General features: G+C 38.5%; 1 protein-coding gene across 1 annotated transcript in view; it reads right to left on the bottom strand.

The window, feature by feature from the left end:
* Window positions 1-20219, bottom strand: part of CWF19L2 (CWF19-like 2, cell cycle control (S. pombe)) — a 62764-nt gene that overhangs the window by 34521 nt on the left and 8024 nt on the right. The window contains exons 4-10 of the mRNA XM_015279608.4: window positions 19781-19888; window positions 16982-17101; window positions 15796-15889; window positions 14539-14654; window positions 12210-12907; window positions 8240-8336; window positions 7558-7647 (exon numbers count right to left, since the gene is read on the bottom strand). Of these exons, the coding sequence (XP_015135094.2) occupies window positions 7558-7647; window positions 8240-8336; window positions 12210-12907; window positions 14539-14654; window positions 15796-15889; window positions 16982-17101; window positions 19781-19888 (1323 nt within the window). The remainder of the gene's footprint in view (window positions 1-7557; window positions 7648-8239; window positions 8337-12209; window positions 12908-14538; window positions 14655-15795; window positions 15890-16981; window positions 17102-19780; window positions 19889-20219) is intronic.

Raw genomic sequence — 20219 nt, 5'->3', positions numbered from 1 at the left:
TTGAGATAAGATGATCAGAATAACATCTCACAAATAGAATGAACAAGCAACCTAAAATCAAAATCAGAAGGCTTTCTATTACCAGCTTCTGGAATCAAGATTAGGACTTAGAAACACGTACCTGACAGCAGTTTGCACTACATTCTGTAATGAGAGCCTAACAGGGAGAACTGAAGAGATTAAGCCTAGGAAGAACAACATCAGATGTCAGCAAGCCATATAACCTTGCAAATATAGCTCTAGTAAAAGGTTTGAAGATGCAGTTTAATATTTCAAATTGCTAGCTATATTTTGAAAGAGTCTTGTAAACAGAGCGTAAGTGCCACTGCAGGCATGGGATGTAGAAAAAGGAAATGAAAGTAATAATGACTAGGTACACTGTTTCTATAGCAAGAACATCAGATACAAAACATAAATACCCAGACCATAAAAAAAGAAAGGTCTTGCAACATATTGATTCTTAAGGCCACAAATTTCTGTTTCATCTTATCAAAGACAGAAATGTAATATGAGACTCAGAATGCGATAATGTACTGAAACGAGTATGATATTTTATTTCATTTAGTTACTAATACAATTTCTCCAGTGCTTTTTAAATACAAAACTCAATTTCCTGAAAATTACATTTAGGAAGTTAAGAAAGTTTGTCTTAATATGTTTTTGTAGTATGAAGAATTGTTTAACCTTCTGCAGCTGACGTGAACAAGAGTTTTCAGGAAATACTCTCACCAGAAGCTGCATATACCCATTATTTTTAAAAAATGCACTCTAATGCTGTTAAAGTTCTTCTGAGAATGCATGCCTACTTCATTATTCCTTGATCTTGTTATAACTATTCAGCACGCAGCGTGGAGAAAAGCTTTTGCTGAAGACACGATGGCACAGCCATCCTGCACAGGAGATTCATGTGTGATGGAACAGCAGCGATTAGAAATTAAAATGCACTGAAAACACTTCAGATGCAGTTGGCCAAAATCTGTCTGTTACAGTTTCTCCACATTACCTGAATCTCCAAAGGAAATCACAGATTTTTATTGTACATTTAGCAAGGGTTGTTAGACCACAACATCCCAATTCTCACACACATGTTTCAGCTGTATTCTTCCAAGAGCTTTAAGTAGTTTTTAAATGATCCCATATCTACGTAAGTCGAAGAGATTTACTACAAGTGAATTTAACTCCTACAGTGGATATGGCATAATGAAAGGCCATTTAACTCTGTAAAATTAAAATATGTTTAAATACATATTTATTAAAATAAAATATGTAAAATTAAAAAATGTTACACGTAAGTTTTGATAAGCAAATATTTTTTACTGAAGAAAAATAAATTGCTTTTATATCCTCCATTCTCAAACATGAAATTGAACATGATGTCACACCTGCAATCTTGAATGTTAATTTTAAGGGCTTGAGGCATTGTTGTTTCATTTTTCTAAATATCCCATCTGAAGTACTGACTATATTTCACCTCTCCTTCATGCCTTGTTCACACTTATTAACTATTGCTTAAGTTTTATACTCATAAAACCACACTTGTATACTATGTTCTTGATACCATAAAGATTTTCACTCCAAGATAAAAGGTGCTAAATTAAGAAGCATCTTTTCCTTCCCTTGTAACACTCCTTCCATCTGTGAGATGTTCAATGGACTGGAGAGTGTTATCATTGCCTGGACTCAACAGATAGCCTAGAAAAAAAATGTCTCCCTTAAAGCAGCACAGTGTTAGTCAGATGCACACAGTAAAGTGGAATACAATGCCTGCCAATACTGAAGACAATTTCTCTAGGGATACCTTGCCCAACAGCCTTCACAGAAGCACCACACGTGCTTCATTAGGAAAAAAAAAAATAGCAGATCTTGAGTTTTTTGCTCTATATTGTAGAAAATATAAATCAAATGCTGTTTTATTCTTTATAGCTTAAATATAGTCATTGAATGAAACATATCAGACTGAAGGCAGCTGCATTTTCACAGAAAACTGTTATTCAAATGAAGACTGGCTATGCTGTAGTCATTCATGTTTCCCTTACAATTTATTTCAAGTGCGTAATAGAAAAGTCAGTATTTGCTGTTCTGCTTTTCAGAACCTCACTCTCATCTTTTAAATACTCTCTGATAGTGTATATTCTACCATGCTGTTTTGCTTGAAGAACCACCTTTTACTTTTCACTCAATTTTGTATTCCTTTTTGTATTATAAACACAATTCGTCATTATTAAAAACTGTCTCTAGCAATCACCCAGCAGAGATTACTTTCTGTTTCCTGCATACTGATTAAGTGCTATGGAACCCAATAACAGGTTTAGGGCTCAGAAGGGGTCTTTTTGTTCATTTGAAATTTCCTTAAAAGGCACAGCTATTTTCAACTCTGAGTACAAGATGTATATAAGGTTTTAATAAGATGCAAACACACTTCCTTCATCCACCACCATGAAAAAGAGTCCTAGATTTACCTAAATTTGCATTGTGTCAACGTATTTTCTGATTAAAAACACAAACACAGTTAAGTACATTTTTCATCGAATCATAGAATCGCTAAGGTTGGAAAAGACCCACAGGATCATCCAGTCCAACCATTCGCCCTTCACCAATGGTTCCCGCTAAACCATGTCCCTCAACACAACATCCAAACGCTCTTTGAACACCACCAGGGTCGGTGACTCCACCACCTCTCCGGGCAGCCCATTCCAGTGCCTGACCACCCTTTCAGAGAAGTAGTATTTCCTAACATCCAGCCTGAATCTTCCCTGGCGCAGCTTGAAGCCATTCCCTCTAGTCCTACCACTAGTCACACGAAAGAAGAGGCTGACCCCCAGCTCACTACAACCTCCCTTCAGGTAGTTATAGAGAGTAATAAGGTATCCCCTGAGCCTCCTCTTCTCTAGACTGAACAATCCCAGCTCCTTCAGCCGCTCTTCATAAGGCCTGTGCTCCAGACCCCTCACCAGCTTTGTTGTTCTCCTCTGGACACACTCCAGGGCCTCGATGTCTTTCTTACAGTGAGGGGCCCAAAACTGGACACGGTACTCAAAGTGTGGCCTCACCAGTGCTGAGTACGGGGGGATAATTACTTCCCTGTTCCTGCTGGCCACACTATTTCTGATACAAGCCAGGATGCCATTGGCCTTCTTGGCCACCTGGGCACACTGCTGGCTCATGTTCAGTCTAGCGTCAATCAACACCCCCAGGTCCATTTCCTCTACACAGTCTTCCAGCCACTCTGCCCCAAGCCTGTAGCGTTGCCTGGGGTTATTGTGGCCAAACTGCAGGACCCAGCATTTGGTCTTGTTGAATCCCGTCCCATTGGCTTCAGCCCAGCTATCCAGCCTATCCAGATCCCTCTGTAGGGCCTCACTACCCTCAGGCAGATCAACACTTCCAGCCAGCTTGGTGTCATCTGCACACTTACTGAGGGTGCACTCAATGCCCTCATCCAGGTCATCAATAAAGATATTAAACAGGACAGGCCCCAGCACCGACCCCTGGGGAACACCACTCGTGACCGGTTGCCAGCTGGATTTAACTACATAATTTTACCACTTTACTACTTAAAAGGTAGACTACGTCAACAGCCTTTCCCTCATCCACTGGTTGGGTCATCTGGTCATAAAAGGAGATCAGGTTGGTCAAGTAGGATCTGACTTTTGTGAACCCATGCTGGCTGGGCCTGATCCCCTGGTTGTCCCCCACATGCCATGCAATAACCCTCAAGGTGGTCTGTTCCATAACCTTCCCTGGCACCAAGGTCAGGCTGACAGGGCTGCAGTACCCCAGATCTTCCTTATGACCCTTCTTGTAGATGGGAGTCACACTGACAAGACTCCAGTTCTGAGACCTCTTTGGTTGACCAGGAACTCTGACAGATGGTGGAAAGCAGCTTGGCAATCATGTCCATCAGCATGATCAGCACCCTTGGGTGGACTCCATGTGGACCCATGAACTTGTGACAGTCCAGTTGGAGTAGTAGGTCTCTCACTATTTCCACCTGAATCATGGGGGGTTTATGCTGCTTCCAGTCCAAGACTTCCAGGTCACAGGGTACAGTACCCCAAGGATAACTGGTCTGACGTCTAAAGACAGATGTAAAGAAGGCACTGAGAACCTCAGCTTTTTGCTTATCCTCAATGGTCAGGCTCCCCTCTGCATCCAGTACGGGCTGGAGATTCTCCTTAGCCCTCCTCTTACTGTTATTTGTAAACCAGTTTGTTTTTTTTTTTTCTTTTTTATCCCAGTGGCCAGGTCGAGTTCAAGCTTGGTTTTTGCCTTTCTAATTTTCTCCCGGTATATCCTAACACCTTATTTGTATTCTCCCTGAGTTGCCTGTCGCTTCTTCCACAGGAAGTTAATCCTATTCACCGAAAGTCAGGCTTGTTCAGCATTTAGAGTGCTTAACCTTGGGCTGCTATTCTGATCTAATTTCCTATTTCAAACTGGAAAAAAAATAGCATCATAATGTCTACTTGATGTTCTAATACAGAAAACAATCTGTGGAGCAGTTAAGGATACCAGACACTGACATATTCAGAGGTGTGAGGAGAACACACACTAATAAATCCACCTTTTAGTACTAATTGTTTTCCCGTCTAGCCCGGTCTTCTGTTCCACGGCCTTGCTTCTGAGGTGTTTTGCTAACTGACAGAAGCCTGATACACAGTGGTGTTCTCTCAGAGTCTTCCTACTTACCACAGCACTGAAAACTTGTGTCATTTTTATGGCATATTCAGCTATCAAGCCTGATAAGAGCAATGCTTAGCCCTCCTGACACCACTAACTGCAAAAACGCTTATGGCAGCGTACTAGTTCAGAGGGTATTGAAAATGATTCATCCTCAGATTAGGCTTCTGATATGGATGTAGACACATATTTAGATATGAACTTCCCCTGGTGCAACTTAAAGCCATTCCCCCTCATCCTGTCACTGCTAGGTGGGAGAAGAGGCCAACCCAAGATAACGTCTCCCTGAATTTCCTCTTCTCCAGACTAAACAATCCCAGTTCCATCAGCTGCTCCCCGTAAGAACTGTGCTCCAGACCCATCACAGCTTCACTGCCCTTCTCTGGACACACTCCAGGGCCACAATGTCTTTCTTGTAGTGAACTGTAATTTCTTGATCGCTTTAAAGTGGTCAATAAAGAACCAGCACCACTTAAAAAGAATTGATCTTGTCCTCAGCACAAACCCCAGTCACCCATGCATACCCCTTACGCTAGTATGAGTCTACTTTCAGTCACACAGTAAAATGAATTGGGAAATTGATCCATGTTCAATTAATCGCAAAGAAAGAAAGAAAAAGATTAGCTATGGAGATGCATTCAGAATTACCTTCACTGCTTTCTGAATTATCTCCCAAATTCCCTAACAAAAATGAAAATAAGGAAAGCAAAGCCAGATTTTGGGACCTTTCAGCACAACACTGGCAATGTTACTTCAAGGAGCCAGAGACCTGAAACAAAATTCTTTGTGTTTGTTATTCGTAACAGGCAAATTCACCAAACTTAAGGATTGTTGGGGCATTCTTTCGGAAAACCATTCCTGTGGAAACTGTTTCAGGTATCTAATTTGGAATACAGATGTCTGAGTCGATTGAGACCACCATTTGAATGGTCAATGCTATAGAAAGACTGATTCAAATACTATCAAATATATTTTCAGCTTCTTGCTACAAGATGGTTTCTGAACCTATGAGTTGTTTATACACTGATGATATTGCAGGCCCAACACATTCTGCTTACGTCCCAAAACTTCAAAATCAATTTGAGCTATGCAACTGGTAAGATTACCTTGGCACTACAATGGCATATTCATAAAGACAACATAGCAAGGCTTTAAAATATAACAGAAAACACTCACTCTCGGGAAAGCAAGACCTGGCAATAATTAAATCCACAGTGACTTCATGTAAAAAGCACCATTTTCACAGAGGCTGGAAGAGTCTGCCAATTTACAACAAGCCTAAGAAGCTGAGCAACATTACAGCAGGTTGTAATGTGGCTGACTCTCTTCAAGCAAGATGCACTTCAAGAGCTAACCATTACCAGGATTACAGCAAACCCGGGAAAGACTACAACGGTAGGACTGTCAGCAGTCCTGACTCTCACAAAGTAAAGATAATTTCTGCAAGATAGATGGGCTAACAAAAATATCACTGTGAGATGAAGAGACCTGAAAACCAAGCACATACATACTGGAATTATTTAAGATGATGATCCTGGGCTTCAAAGAAAGCCAACATGGAGAGCACAAGGGTAAACATTTTGCATCTAAGATGCTTCAGAGAGGGAAGAGTCCAGTTACTAAATCCCTTCAATATTCCACAGAAGCTTGTAGCAACTACAACACTATGGTGGTGCTCCTGGAGGTTTCGAGGGGGGAACAGGGGAGACAGGAGACCAAGTGTTTTGGTTTTTTCCCCCTAATGTTTAAAGGAAATACATGACAATGAGTAAGTGTGCCTTCTAAGTCCCTAGACCCAACTGAAGTATACATTAGAAGAGCACAACACTGAAGATAGTCACACAAAAAATCTAAGAAAAATCATACAGAACTGAATAGTTCAGTTGGAGGATCATTGAGTCCAAATCATAACTATCTTATAGCAATATTCATGAACAGAAACAACTAAGTCAATGGCTTCAAGATTTTCAGGAAGCAAGCTTGTATTTCTAGCCTAGCAAAGTCTATAATACACCCTTCTTAATAAAACTCCTCCTGGACTACTCATGAATGTTCCAGATGCCAATCTAAGACTTACTAGGACCCAGGTCATGTCTAGTCAGAAGGATGCAAACGTGTTCTTTTTCATAAGTTTAGCTTTCTGAATTCCCATACTCTCATGTTTCTGAACTCAGTGCTTTTAAATGTGGGGAGGAATCTCCACATTGCAGAGCAGTCTATCGCTTGGTAAAAGCAAAATCTGAGATCAATTGCTAAATATGTTTTCACTTATTTTTTTTAAATGATTTTTCCCTTCAGAAAATTCATTTAGTATTAACATTTTGTATTTCTGCGATGACCACATGTTGTTAGTTTTAAAAATCCTTTAATTAAAAACTAAGATAAAAATCAGATTAATACTTAAGGGTGCTCAAAATTGTTATTCTTGAGAATTTCCAAGTTCACCTACAGAGAGCTTTTGAATTCTTAATTCCTGTAAATTCAAGGCCTGAGATTTATTACTTTAATATGACTGTCAAGATGAAAAAACCACACATTAACTTCCATTTCAGTCCTCTTTCTAGCGACAAGCAAAATACTAGTAAATGTAAAAGTTCTGAGATGGACTCTTCTTGAAAAAATACTCAAATTCTGCTGGCAATATGTGTGTGATTTTTCACTGTGGATCTGAGGTCAAACTGGACCAGAACATCACAGTTTTGCCTATAAATCTTCTCTCTGTTATGAGGACAAAGTCTACAAATGAAGGTACTGACCCTCCTTGCAAGCTACACTTTCTAATTTTCCTATGCGTATTTCATGTCTTCACTGATATATCTGCTACTTGCATTATATCACATTAGCATAAAAAAAATAAAAAGAATATTTTCCCCTTACCTCTCTGCGAGACTTCCCTGGGATCTGCTTCTGAGTCTCCTTTACTTTGCGTGCGTTATCAAGTTCTGCTTGAAGTTTTGAAGCCAATTCCTTCAAACAAAGTGGCAGTACTGCATTAGTTTAACCATTCTGAACTTTTAGAAACCTATCAGAAGTAACTATTCATTTCATTTATCTGTGTTTTATTATATTTTTAAAAAACTCTAATGACACAAAATTGACTAAAAAAACGACTAAAAAAAAGGTATCATAATTAAAGAATAGCTCTCTTCCCACACACCACTCATATGCTTATTCAAAATATTCTTTATTCTGTTGCTCTCAGGCTAAAGAGAAGTAAGCCATGCTTGTGTCCAGACTTTCATTTGAACGCTACTGATGGACCACCTATAAAACATCTGAGTCACTGATACTAATCCCTCACAATCATATAACATAGCTACGTTAATTCAGAAGCACATTTTTTTTACCTGTGTATTTATGTTACAGAAACATTCTATTTAAATTAAGTATTCTATTTAAGTTACACTTGAAAGTAGTATCATCAAATCTTACATGATCAGATTTCAGAGAACTTCCCATTTGCTCAGAAAATACATTTCCATTGTTCATACTGTTCTTTAAGACTAAAGTACTGCATGCAAAATTGCAGTAAATTGTCCTAATTTTTCAAAAACATTACCATGTTTCCCATGAGCTCAGCTTTCACAATCCTGGCTCCCAGTTTGTTCATCTCATCTTCACTAAGGACCCGAGGTGGCTCATCCTCTGATGGATGCCTGTAAAATATCATCAGCACTAAACCTACACAAAAACAATACTGTATTCACCTGTGTAATTATTATATACCTACTGCATTGGCACATACACTCTTACTGTCAAAAATAATAACAACATTCAATGGAAACATACTTGCAGTCAGAAGTTGTCATCCTTATAATGATTCTCTTTTACAAAGAACACTATCACTATTATTGCCTCTAAAACCAAAAAGCTTAAAGAAATTTCATGAGGTACGTTTCCTTTTACTACTGAGTTCATTAAAATGAAAAGCACTATGTAATGAACACCTCCCCAGCATAAAAAAGTCAGTCGAGCCAGTACAAGGTATAAGACAACAAAAAGCAAGGAAAATAGCAGTAAAAAGAGTAACTTAAACCCACTTTGTAGCCATCCTTTCTGGCTTTGGTCACGTACCCGTTTCCCAGTTCTCCTGCGGCCTTCCATCTCTTGAAGACTACCTCTATGCTCATATTTATCTGCTCATAGCACCATCTCTGTTTATAATAATGCTGTGGCTGGTATGGTAAAATTTCCGTGGAAAATTTAGTGGTGTTATTTAGAATCACAGAATCACAAGGTTGGAAATGACCGACAAGATCATCTAGTCCAACTGTCCTCCCATTCCCATTGCTACCACAAGCCACTAAACCGTATCTCGTAGCTCCTCATCCAGACACCTCTTCAACACTGCCAGGGATGGTGATTCCACCACCTCCCTGGGCAGCCATTCCAGTGCCTGACCACTTTCTGAGAGAAAAAGTTTTTCCTTATGTCTAAGTTTGTAGAATATGAAAGGGAAAGTAGCTGCTAGGGAAGCTACTGGCACTAGCTTCTTGGGATAATAAAGAACATCTCAAAGGATAACTGTAAAAAGCCATCAAACAAGTTCCACTTTTTTTTCTCTAACCCTAAAATGGACTTCAAACAACCAACTCTGAATATAAAAGAGCTAATAAAAGTGATATAAAAATCCAGCTATGATATCGGTCCCTGTTATTAAAAGGAAGACTGAATTCACTCACAAATCAACACAATTAAATCCTGTGGGAATTGAAGAATGGGAGGGTGGAGTGATTTTTAAACACTATTTTTACCCCTGCAAAATTACCCATTACTTTTATCTTTGTCTTGAAGATGTCCAATCCAAAACCCAAAAAGTCAACAGAACCCAAAGGCAACAAAAATATTTACATTAACTTCACCAGAAACAGAACCTTCACAGATGAAGTTCTCAATTCCCCCTAAACCTCCATTTTCAAAACAAGGCAGAGCACTTGAGCAAAGGGAGTGAGAGATGGTGATCAATTTATACACAGGTTTTTTGGGCAGTGTTATTATCTGCCTGCTGTAGGGGGTCTGCTTTGCAGGGGGTTGGACTCAGTGATCTCCAGAGGTCCCTTCCAACCCCCGACAATTCTGTGACTCTGTGAATCAACCCCTTAAAACTTTTTGAGATTAGTGGCATTGTTTTGCTGGTTTTTTTTTAATTGTCTCAGATTAAACTCTGAAGCAGTCACATAATTAAGTGTGATGTCCTGCAAACACTCGCTAGATGGACTTTTCCTCTGAAGAGATCCCCTGGACATCTAATCAGCACTTTTAATTAACCTGTGTCATAAACGTCCAAAACGCTTTGATTTATAGACTGAAGAAGCTCCCCCCATGTTTTAGAAGTGATAAAAACTAAAAGGTACATTGTCAGTGTGAGAGAAGAGGAACTGAACCAGCAACACCTATTAATTCAAGGCTTCATTTCAGTGAAGGTGTACTTTTAGTGACTGAATGAACAACACTGAAAGCAGACACGTGACACAAGCCTTGAAACTTTAGGAAGAAAAGAAAGCAGCAGCTATAAATCAAATTAACTGCCTCAAACACCCAACCCCAAAAAGTTGCAAGAGTCAGAATAAACAAGTTATCACTGGAGGGAACAGGAAGACATGTCATATTCTGTTTCAAACACAGCAATGAGACACACACAGGGAGCTGAGAGTCAGTTTAAAAGAGCCTGGAAATAAACCAATAAGCAAAGGCTACTCAGGTCTGGAAAACCATATAATCTTCACTCTACTGATAAATCAGCTCAGTAATCAAATTGGTTAAGAAATAGAATTATAATATAAAAGAAGATGCACAATTGGGTTTCAGAGTACTAAAACAGAAAACATGCAAAAGAAAGTATCAGCTAAATAGCCTCTATGCTTAATTCTGTTCTGTGAGGGAAAGAAAAGAATTACATCAGCTTATCTGTTCTACCATTACAATTCAATTCAGTGTACTGGAATAAGCAAACCACTTCTGCACACAATCTAGTTTTCCCAAATTTGCAGTTCTGCCCAGTTACAGTCAGCCTTGTCCTTGCTACGTGTGCTAAAACCAAAAAGTAAAAGGTACAGCTTTTATACTTGTCATACAAAAAAGTGATTTACTTTCATCTAACAAAAAAAGAAAACCAAAATACAATTGTAAAGCAGCAGTTGTTTGCTCTAAGATAACAATAGGGAAGTGATTTGGGTGCCCAGAGCTGGGGCACAAACTGCTTATGACAGAATTGCAAACTACTCCTGCCACAATGTATGTTCAAAACCATGCTTTAAAAAAAATAGTCAGCATCATTTTTACCCCTGCTATAAAAGGAAAAGTACGTTTCATTAGCTCCATTCAAAGCAGAACATGTGGTAAGTAAAATCTGGAAGAGCCACACAACCTGTGCAATACAAAGGACTGTGTAGACTCAGCCACTTGCCTTTGGTTAGTCACACAGTATTGGTTTAATGTACAATTTACCTTTCATATACACTGCAGGGTTTCTGCCAGTCCTACGTGTAGGAACAGTTGTACGTTAAATAAAGAATTGTCAGTTATTGTCTTGTTATTAGAATCCAACATTTAAACACTAAAAGTGAATCCATACCCTCACTATAAGAATTTTTAATGCAAATAACTGACAGGAGTATTTGAGAAACAAGGAATTATACCTGAGAACACTTCATCACATGCTGTTCCTGACTAAACTCTTATCTGTCACCTTACATACGCAGCCCACGGACAATCACTTGCCCAGCTTCCCCAAGCAGTCATACTCTATGGACCTGCATAACACTACCCCAATTGTAAAACACTCTGCACATGTTTACCTCCTGCTAGGAAGATCCAAAGGAAACCTTTACAGTAATTCCCACACTAATTATATCAATGGAAGAACCAACAAGCTGGTAATGATGGAGAACAGGCAGCTTTAAGAAGAGGAAGAGCTCGATTTTCTCCAACTCATTTTTCTGACCATCTCTCCTTACTACTTCCCACTGCCTTTCAGTACAGCAAGTCAGTCAAACTGAAATTTCCATCACATACTGCCTTGCATCTCCCTTCCCATTCCTTTTCATCTTATCTCATTTTCACAGAAAATACACCTTTCTAATCAATATCTTCTAGTATTTTTCAGATGCTATTACTTTAGCTCATAAGTGAATCTTACAGGAGGCAAACCTATGCCTTGTTTTAATAATTACTTCAGTTTCATAAGTTTGTATTTCATAAATTAATCAAAACATGAAACATGGTTTTGCTTGGTAGAGGGGACATGTTAATAGCACAATTTTACTGTAGCGTGAACTAACATTATAAAGAAGCAGCAAAATAATCTTTAACTGGCAATTCTCAAAAATGCCAAGGAAACGGGAAACACAAATGTTCGTTAATTCCACACAGGTCCATTCTGGCTGTGCGTAGCTGGGAAGACAAGAGTCCACAAAGAGATCTGACATGGACAGACTGAATACTATTATAATAAAGACAACTTTTTAGCTATACTTTGCCAATGAACAATACAGACAAACCAAAGGCAAGAAAAGGTGTTTGTAAAATACCTAGAACATGATGTCATACTGTCAGACGACATTTGTCTCTTCTCAGGAATACTGGTTGGGTACTCCTCTCGTGATTTCTCTTTTTCAAAACTTTGAGTTCTTTCACCATCATTTTTTGCTGCAGTATCTAATGACTCCTTATCGGACACTGATCTTTCATTGTTACCCTGTGTGTGTGTTTTGTTCCACAATGGACTATCCTCACTGGGTTTTTGGAAACGGCTGCTTAAAGAGCTATGATGAGGCAGTTTTGAAGAAGATCCCTGTGACCTGTAGTCCCCAGATGCACTGTAAGATGACAGGTCATCTTCGGAGGGTTTCAGAAATTTATGTTTTATGTCACTTAGAGACACACTCTTTTCTTTACTTCGTTTTTCATCCAAGTGTTTTTCTACTTTGGAGCTATAGCCTCTCAATTCTGAGTCTCTACTGCAGTGTCCACGCTCTTGGTCCACTCTTGATCCATCTCTTTTGTAACCTCTGTCTTCTTGTGCCCATCCTTTGCCATACTTCTCCCTTGCATGTCCCCCAGACGTGTTTCTACCATCTTCATGTCGTGTCTCATCTTTCATACGATGTTCTTTCTTCTCATTTTCGGAGTAGTCAGGTTTTTTCCACCTACCACTTCTATAATCATTTTCCTTCTTGGGTGCAACTTTTTCAGCTTCTTCTAACCGTGACTGAAATGCCTCCATTGACTACAAGAAAGAACAAAAAAGGTCACGCTGCTTTTAAGCTCATGGAGTATTGTAAAGCTCCCTAAGAAATGCTACAAAAAAGGCACCATTCTGTGAAAATGTATCACTGCAGACAACTGTGAGCCATGGAGTGGAAAGGAAGATCAGTTCAAACAAAAAAGGAATTAATAGTTTAGGGTCTAAAGTGCTCCACAGGGAAGGCATTCTGATCCCTTATCTTGGACTGTTTCTAACTTTCATCCAGTGGTTCTACTGTAAAGCGCTGAACACTCCTGGGAACAGGAAGCACAGCTTCAGAACTGTTTCCTCCAGCTAACTCAGCGATCACGGGCTTGAGCTGGGACAAAACGTTTCTTCTTACCTGCTCATGAACTTTACATTTATGCTCACTGGATGTTCAGCTTTTAAAGAACCAATGGATGTTTCCACTAAACTATTTTATTGTCCAGCTGAACTCTTAAAAACACAGGAGAGAAAGCTCAAAATCAAAAACGTATCCATTAGCCAATTAGACATATGTGAACTGTTCCTCTTCTTTCTTTTGAGCAGAGTTAAATGCCTTTAAGTACATGTTGTTCATAGAACGGCTTGGGTTGGAAGTGATCTTAAAGCTCATGTAGTTTTTGCTCAAAATAGTACCTACTGAGGCATACCAGGCTAAGATCTCTTTCAATCACTAGCCTGTACCACAGCAGCTAGTGTTTATGTATTTAAATCCTAGTTTCTGGAAAAAGATTCTTAAAAATAATATTCTTTAAAATCACTGGCAGCAACTAATTTCTACCAGTGCTGACGTTGCTGGTTTCATCATTCAGGAGTGAGAAGACAACGGTATGAACTCACACTGTCTTATTCAAGATTTCCACAACCAAACCAACCAAAAAAAAAAAAAAAGCCCCCCAAAAAAAACCCAACCACACACAGCACACACACAGAACTCAAAAATAAAACTACAGCCAAGATTAAATACTTACAGCCCACACCTTTGACTAAATCTGCTTTTAAAGACTATGTTACTATATCTAGAGGCCTTAAAGAGCAATCTGATCTAGCTGTAGATGTCCGTGTTCATTGCAGGGGAGTTGGACTAGAAGACCTCTGCAGGTCCCTTCCAACTCAAATACTATGATTCTATGATTCTAATATTGTTATGGCAGACTTAACAAAGAAGTGTTTAAAAATCCTTTTTAAACTCTTCAGAAGTATCCAGCTTTCTCAATACATTGGGACAAGTGACCAAAAGATTCATATCTGGTAGTTCTCCAAATTACCTTGAAATTATTATTATCCACACACTGTATGAGCAGAAAAAATATATATATTTTCTAATAACTATCACAATTTTTAATGCACTCAGGTACTTTGTAACTGAAATTATTTCAATATGTGGGATCTAAAATCTAAATAATATTTATAATATTATTTTATAATATTTATAATATTTAACAAAAAAGGTATTAAATGACTTTAGATAGCATTAAACTCTTCATCACTTCTTAAGAGGCTGCCTTTTCCTGCTTCTTTCCTACTGCTTCTTTCCGACACTGCACATTAAGTATTTGTGCTTTTACATGAAAGTAACCTTTTCCAAGCACCTATTAGTATAAAAAAAATTAATTGAAGATCCTTACCCCATATCTTTCAGCTACAATTTCCTCAATATTTCGTTTTTCTCTCTCAGCCTGCTCCTTCATTCTTTGATATGATTTTCGTAACCAACTTAAACCAGCATCTTCTACCACTGTAACTAAAATGGAAAACAATGAGAAGTCATGATTTTGTATTTCCGTAGTTACTTCTATTTAAAACTTGCCCTGTATGTGACGTTAAACCTTCACCTGAAGTTAATGTAATAACTGGTGGGATGCAAAAGAAAAACAGAAGGGATATAATAATGCAATTACACATTTTTATAAGTTCAGACGAGTGTACCTCAGTCATACTATTGATTAAATTTAAGTTTCTCTATTTTGTCACAGAACATAACATAAATCTTCCAAGACAGGAGCAGCACTCAGAAAGCTGTGGGAATTTTCTAAACTAAATTAAAGAACCTTCTTATTGTTTTCACCTTCTATGTCTGTTCTTTGGCACATCCATTCAATAACGCAAGTGCATTTTCCTTCTCAGAAAACTGAAGAGTAATCCCTTGCTTTTCCTTTGAGAAGTTAGCATGAGGTCTTAACACTCAGGACACAGATCCACCGATGCCTGTCACCCTTCATAAAGCACTGATCTCTGCTACTCCTACAAGCATGCATGAGGCTAATGGTTTGTAGGACACACTGTCCACAGGGAAAGGTTCCCAAACAGAAATGTAAGGGACCCTAGTGTTCCCCACTGACAGAATACAAGAGACCTTTTTACCACATGATAAATGCTTCATGACGTTATGAAAAACACTTCTCTAGCTGTTTTTGCTAGAAACAAACAAGATAACCTCAGGGTAAGGAAAGAATCAAAAAGGTTACAGAAATGATATTTTTCACAAATTGCATCTGTAATGCATTTCATTTTAACGCGACTCAGACTTCTGTAGTTGAGTATTTTAAAACTATAATTTGTGTAATGGAATGAAAGGAACCAAATGAGATGACAACAATTTATCTTGTCTTGGTTAAATCCTGCTTCTTTATTTTAATTAGTTACACATGGGGAATTTCTATGAAGATACTGAAGGTTAAACCACTCAAGACTAACAATCAGCAAAGAGAAATTCTGCAAAACAACATACTATGACATTAACCCAACATTCACTACTGAATTTTCATCTGAATTTTAGTTTATCTATAATCCAGTTACATTACCATTTGTAGTAACTTGCTAGTAACCCAGAGACCAGAGAGTGGAGTTAGAAATTTAAGATTATTTATAAAGTTGCTGTTTACCTTTTTTAACTGAAGCTGATTCATCCTCTTCTGGTGGCAATCCCGTACCACCGTCTTTCCAATAGGGATTGAGTTCTCTCTCAGAAAGCATGGCCTAATACAGAGATAATTTTTATGCACGCATAGTATATGTTTTGTATTCATTCTAAGTGTAGCAGTGACATGCACTTGTGTCTGAAGCAAGGCTATGAAAGCTTTTGATTTTACCTCAAGAAATCTCAAAATAGACTGCTTATTGTGATTCTGTCAACTTACTTCTCTGGAAGCAAGCAAGCAAGTTCATTGGAGAAAATTTTTAATAGGAAATTCCAGCAGCAACAAAAGTTTATATTTGTCTCCATTATGCTTTCAAGTTGTCATGTTACACACATCTGTTGTAAGATGGTTTGAGGTACCCAATAAACGATAGACAAAAGTATAAAGCTGTGTGGAAAGTAAGCAATTGGGTGGGACAGTCTATAAAGAGCATATTCCTCTAGGATCAAGAGTACGTATAAGTTGTCATCAACCATATAATGCATGCTGGCAGTCCAGTAATGGTCCTTCAACAGGTCAGAAAAAACATTCATCAACTATGTTTTCAAATCAGATCACATTGCATTTAAAGAGCTGAATGAACAAATGAAGCCGGCAACAACTGTACATACACAAAACTAATTTTATGACACCTATCCCCACCCCAATTGGACTCTAATCCTCCTAAGTGTTAACACGCAACTACTGCATGAAAGGCACTGCAACTGCTCTGAGTTCTTTTTTCATGAAAAACTTAGCCTTAGTATATTATACTTTAACACAGAAATCTGAGTGAGCTTTTACCACACGAAACAACAGGGCTCCTTTCACAGATATCATGGGGGAAAGGCCAGACCAAGAGTATGTAACCAAACAAAACATCTCAGGAGTACTTCAATCATTATAGAACTCAGTACTTTGTAAGCTGTTTTTTTTTTCTTATTGAAAAGCTAACTGCGGACCTTTCTCTACAGGATAAGCCTGCTATAAGAACCCTTCCTAACCTGAAGAGAACAAATATCTGATCCATTTAATTAGCACCATTATCATACACAACATCAGGCATTAATTAAATAATTTAAAAGTATACGGAGACTTAGGTATTAGAACCAATTCAATATGTAGAACATAGTAAAATGTAGAAAAAAGTTGGTGCATTAATTCCTCCTACCTGCTCAATTTCTTGAGCTTTCTGTCGTTCCAGTATTTTGTCTTTCTCTCTTTCACCTTTGACAGATGCTAGTGACATGGTTTTCAGAGACATGAAGTCTAAATTCATCCATTCTTCTCTCTTCAAAATAAAAAAAAAAAACCAACAATGCAACTATTGACAAAAGCTATTTACAGTAAACAGCATACATTTTACTAATACACATGAAATATTTTGATGAAAAGCAGAAGTGATTTTAAGAACTTCAGCCTTTAATATTTGTGTATGCAAGCAGATTTTATTTCTTTCCATAAAGAAATCACAGAATCATAGGGGTTGGAAAGGATCTCTGGAGATGACTGACTCCAACCCCCCTGCTAAAGCAGGTTCCCTGGGGTAAGTCACACAGGTGGGCATCCAGGCAGGTTTTGAATATCTCCAGAGAAGACTCCACAAGCTCTCTGGGCAGCCTGTTCTGGAGCTCTGTCACCCTCACAGTAAAGAAGTTTTCTCATGTTCAGATGGAACTTCCTGTGTTCCAGTGTGTGCCCATTGCCCAATGTCCTCCACCCAGTGTATTTAAGCCACTGGTAAATATGCAAAACATATAGACGTTAACTAATATATTAATTTTTGCTTAAGTGAATATTGTACATCTAAACCAATTCCTTTTCCATCATTACAGAATTTCATTTTGCTGCTTTTGGCTTCATGAACTCCTATGTATCTTCTAGCATATACAAAATCTGGCCAAAAAAATCACTGAGCATAGTTCACACTTGGAATATCTCAGCACCTAACAGCACCCTCAAATTAAGGAGTTGCACATCTAAATTCTGTGATCTGTACCCCACAGTAGCAGGTAGAAAACTGCACGCGCAGAACCAAAGCCAAAGAGAGGACATTTAAATACGAGGACTACTTTCTAAAGAACAGCACCATATGGACAACCTACTCAAATTTGAAACACTTCTCCTTTATACATACAAAACCTGAAGCATCAAAGAAGGCAGTGTCACACACATTATAAGCAACTACTCTGCAAAAACATTTGGAACACTTCTATGTATAGAACAGCAATCAAAATGACACAGCTACACCTATTTTGAAACACGTCCTTGCAGAAGAGTCTTCAAATGTCTTTGCTAAGGTTCAAGTCTGAGCTGTCAATCTTAACAGATGCTGTATGTTAACTAGTTATCCACTGCTCAAAAATGGTAATAGACAACAGAACAGAGTGTTTTGGAGGTGATAAACAACATTCCATTTCTCAGATCTCCTCCAAGGAAGAACTGAAAAATAAGCTGCTTTTAAGTCATTCAGTAGTATCTACACTCACATAACCAAGCAGTATGGATCAATAGAAGACCTGTAAGTATCTGGAGGACACCTGGTCCAAGCTCCCTGATCCCACACAGAAAGGGGTGCCCAGGTCAATATCCAGATGTCTTCCGAAGATCTCCAAGGAGATTTCACAACTGCTCTGAGCAGCCTTTGCTGCTGCAGTCCTGGCACTGGGTACCACTGAAAAGAGCCTGGCTCCATCTTCTGTATATATGAAATGGGTTTATGTGCTCCAAGACTGCTTTATAATGACAGCAAAAATACAAAAGGTAGGAATGACCCAGAAATTCACACCTCATCCAAAATAAGACATGCCCAGAGTGTGCAGAGTAAGTGACTTTACATGAGAAACGTCTGGCAAAAACAATGGCTTTGCAATACAAATTATGATGATATCCATAAGGACTTGTGAGCCACAAGAATGATCCAATAGATGGAACACCTTTCCTGCTAGGGTAGGCTAATGGTCTGGGGCTGTTCAGCCTGGAGAAGAGAAGGCTCCAGGCAGACCTGAGGGCAGCCTTTCATTATCTAAAGGGGAGCTTTAAGAAAGGACAGATTCTCTAGCAGGATCTGCCACAATATGACAAGGGGAAATGGGTTCAAACTAAAAGAGGGGAGATACAGATTTGATATAAGGCAGAAGGTTTTTTACAATAAGGGCAGTGAGGCACTGGCACAGATGCCCCATCCCTGCAGACACTCGAGGTCAGGCTGGATGGGGCTCTGAGCACCCGATGGAGCCGTGGTGTCCCTGTTCATTGCAGGGGAGCTGGACTAGATGACTTTTCTGAGTCCCTTCCAACTCAAATGATTCTGTGATTATATTTTGTTGCTACATGCTTTTCCAAAATATATGTGTACAATTCAGAGGTTCTTGTTATTTCGCTTAATAACACACAGAACTTCAGAGTGAGAAGCAGGAATGAAATAAGATACTAAACGGATCACTTTCACACAACTGAAAACATCACAACATGTAGCTACATTTATGCCATTCTGATAGTAAATCTGCTTACTGTGCACAGAATTCACCTTGGGAGAGGCCTTGAGACTATAAATATTGTTGCTGAGAAGTTCTGCACCTCCTTTCCTTATAACTGTGTAATAATTGCAGAAGCAAAAATTCATTCAACTGTAGAATAAAACGCCTAAATTATGTAGAAAAGTAACATCTCTAGTCAATATTTTTAATCTGACCTCTTCAAGAAAATCAGGCTAAGTTGCTAGAGCCTCAAAACAGATGAAAGAAACTGGTGCTAGGCAACTTCAAATGTTGTACCTTGTTAAATCCTATGTAAATATTAGGTAAAGAAGTCATGAATTAATGAAATGTAATATTTACATCGAGAAACACAGACTTTTCCCTGTGAAACAGTGTTTGTTCAACACACTGCAAAAGAACTGTCAAATCCAAACACATTCCACATTTGGTCATGCTGAATTTATTTCTGGAGTAGTTATCTGACCTCTTACCTGCACAGATGGTTCTTTTGCAGCATCTGATTGCTTGCTGACCTTCCAGGCCTTTTCTGTGTTATCTGACTGTGATGCATTTGACTCAACCCATTCAACTGAGGAATCCTGAGTATAAATTTTAATGCAAAGAATTACAACACATCAACATACACTGATAAAATTTATACCACTTATCAAGTATACTGTTAGTCAAACGTGATGCTGGTTGCTAAGTACTACTAATGTAATATGTGATGATACAAATGTAGTTTTGATAGATCCAAAAGGAAATTGTTCCTTCACAACCAAAACACACTGCTAGAGTTCATGAGCACACTGCAGTATGTAACACCAGTTCCCACTGGCTGCTGACTCACAGCATAACACTGCTAATGTTAAAACTGTCATAATAAAAACAACAAAAAAAAAAGTTTTCATTGCATTACAAAAACAAAAT

This window comes from Gallus gallus, chromosome 1 (genome assembly GCF_016699485.2).
Source record: "Gallus gallus isolate bGalGal1 chromosome 1, bGalGal1.mat.broiler.GRCg7b, whole genome shotgun sequence".
In the NCBI taxonomy this organism is placed as follows: Eukaryota; Metazoa; Chordata; class Aves; order Galliformes; family Phasianidae; genus Gallus; species Gallus gallus.
Note: the sequence above shows the minus strand (reverse complement) of the source record. Positions and strands in the feature narration are given on the sequence as shown.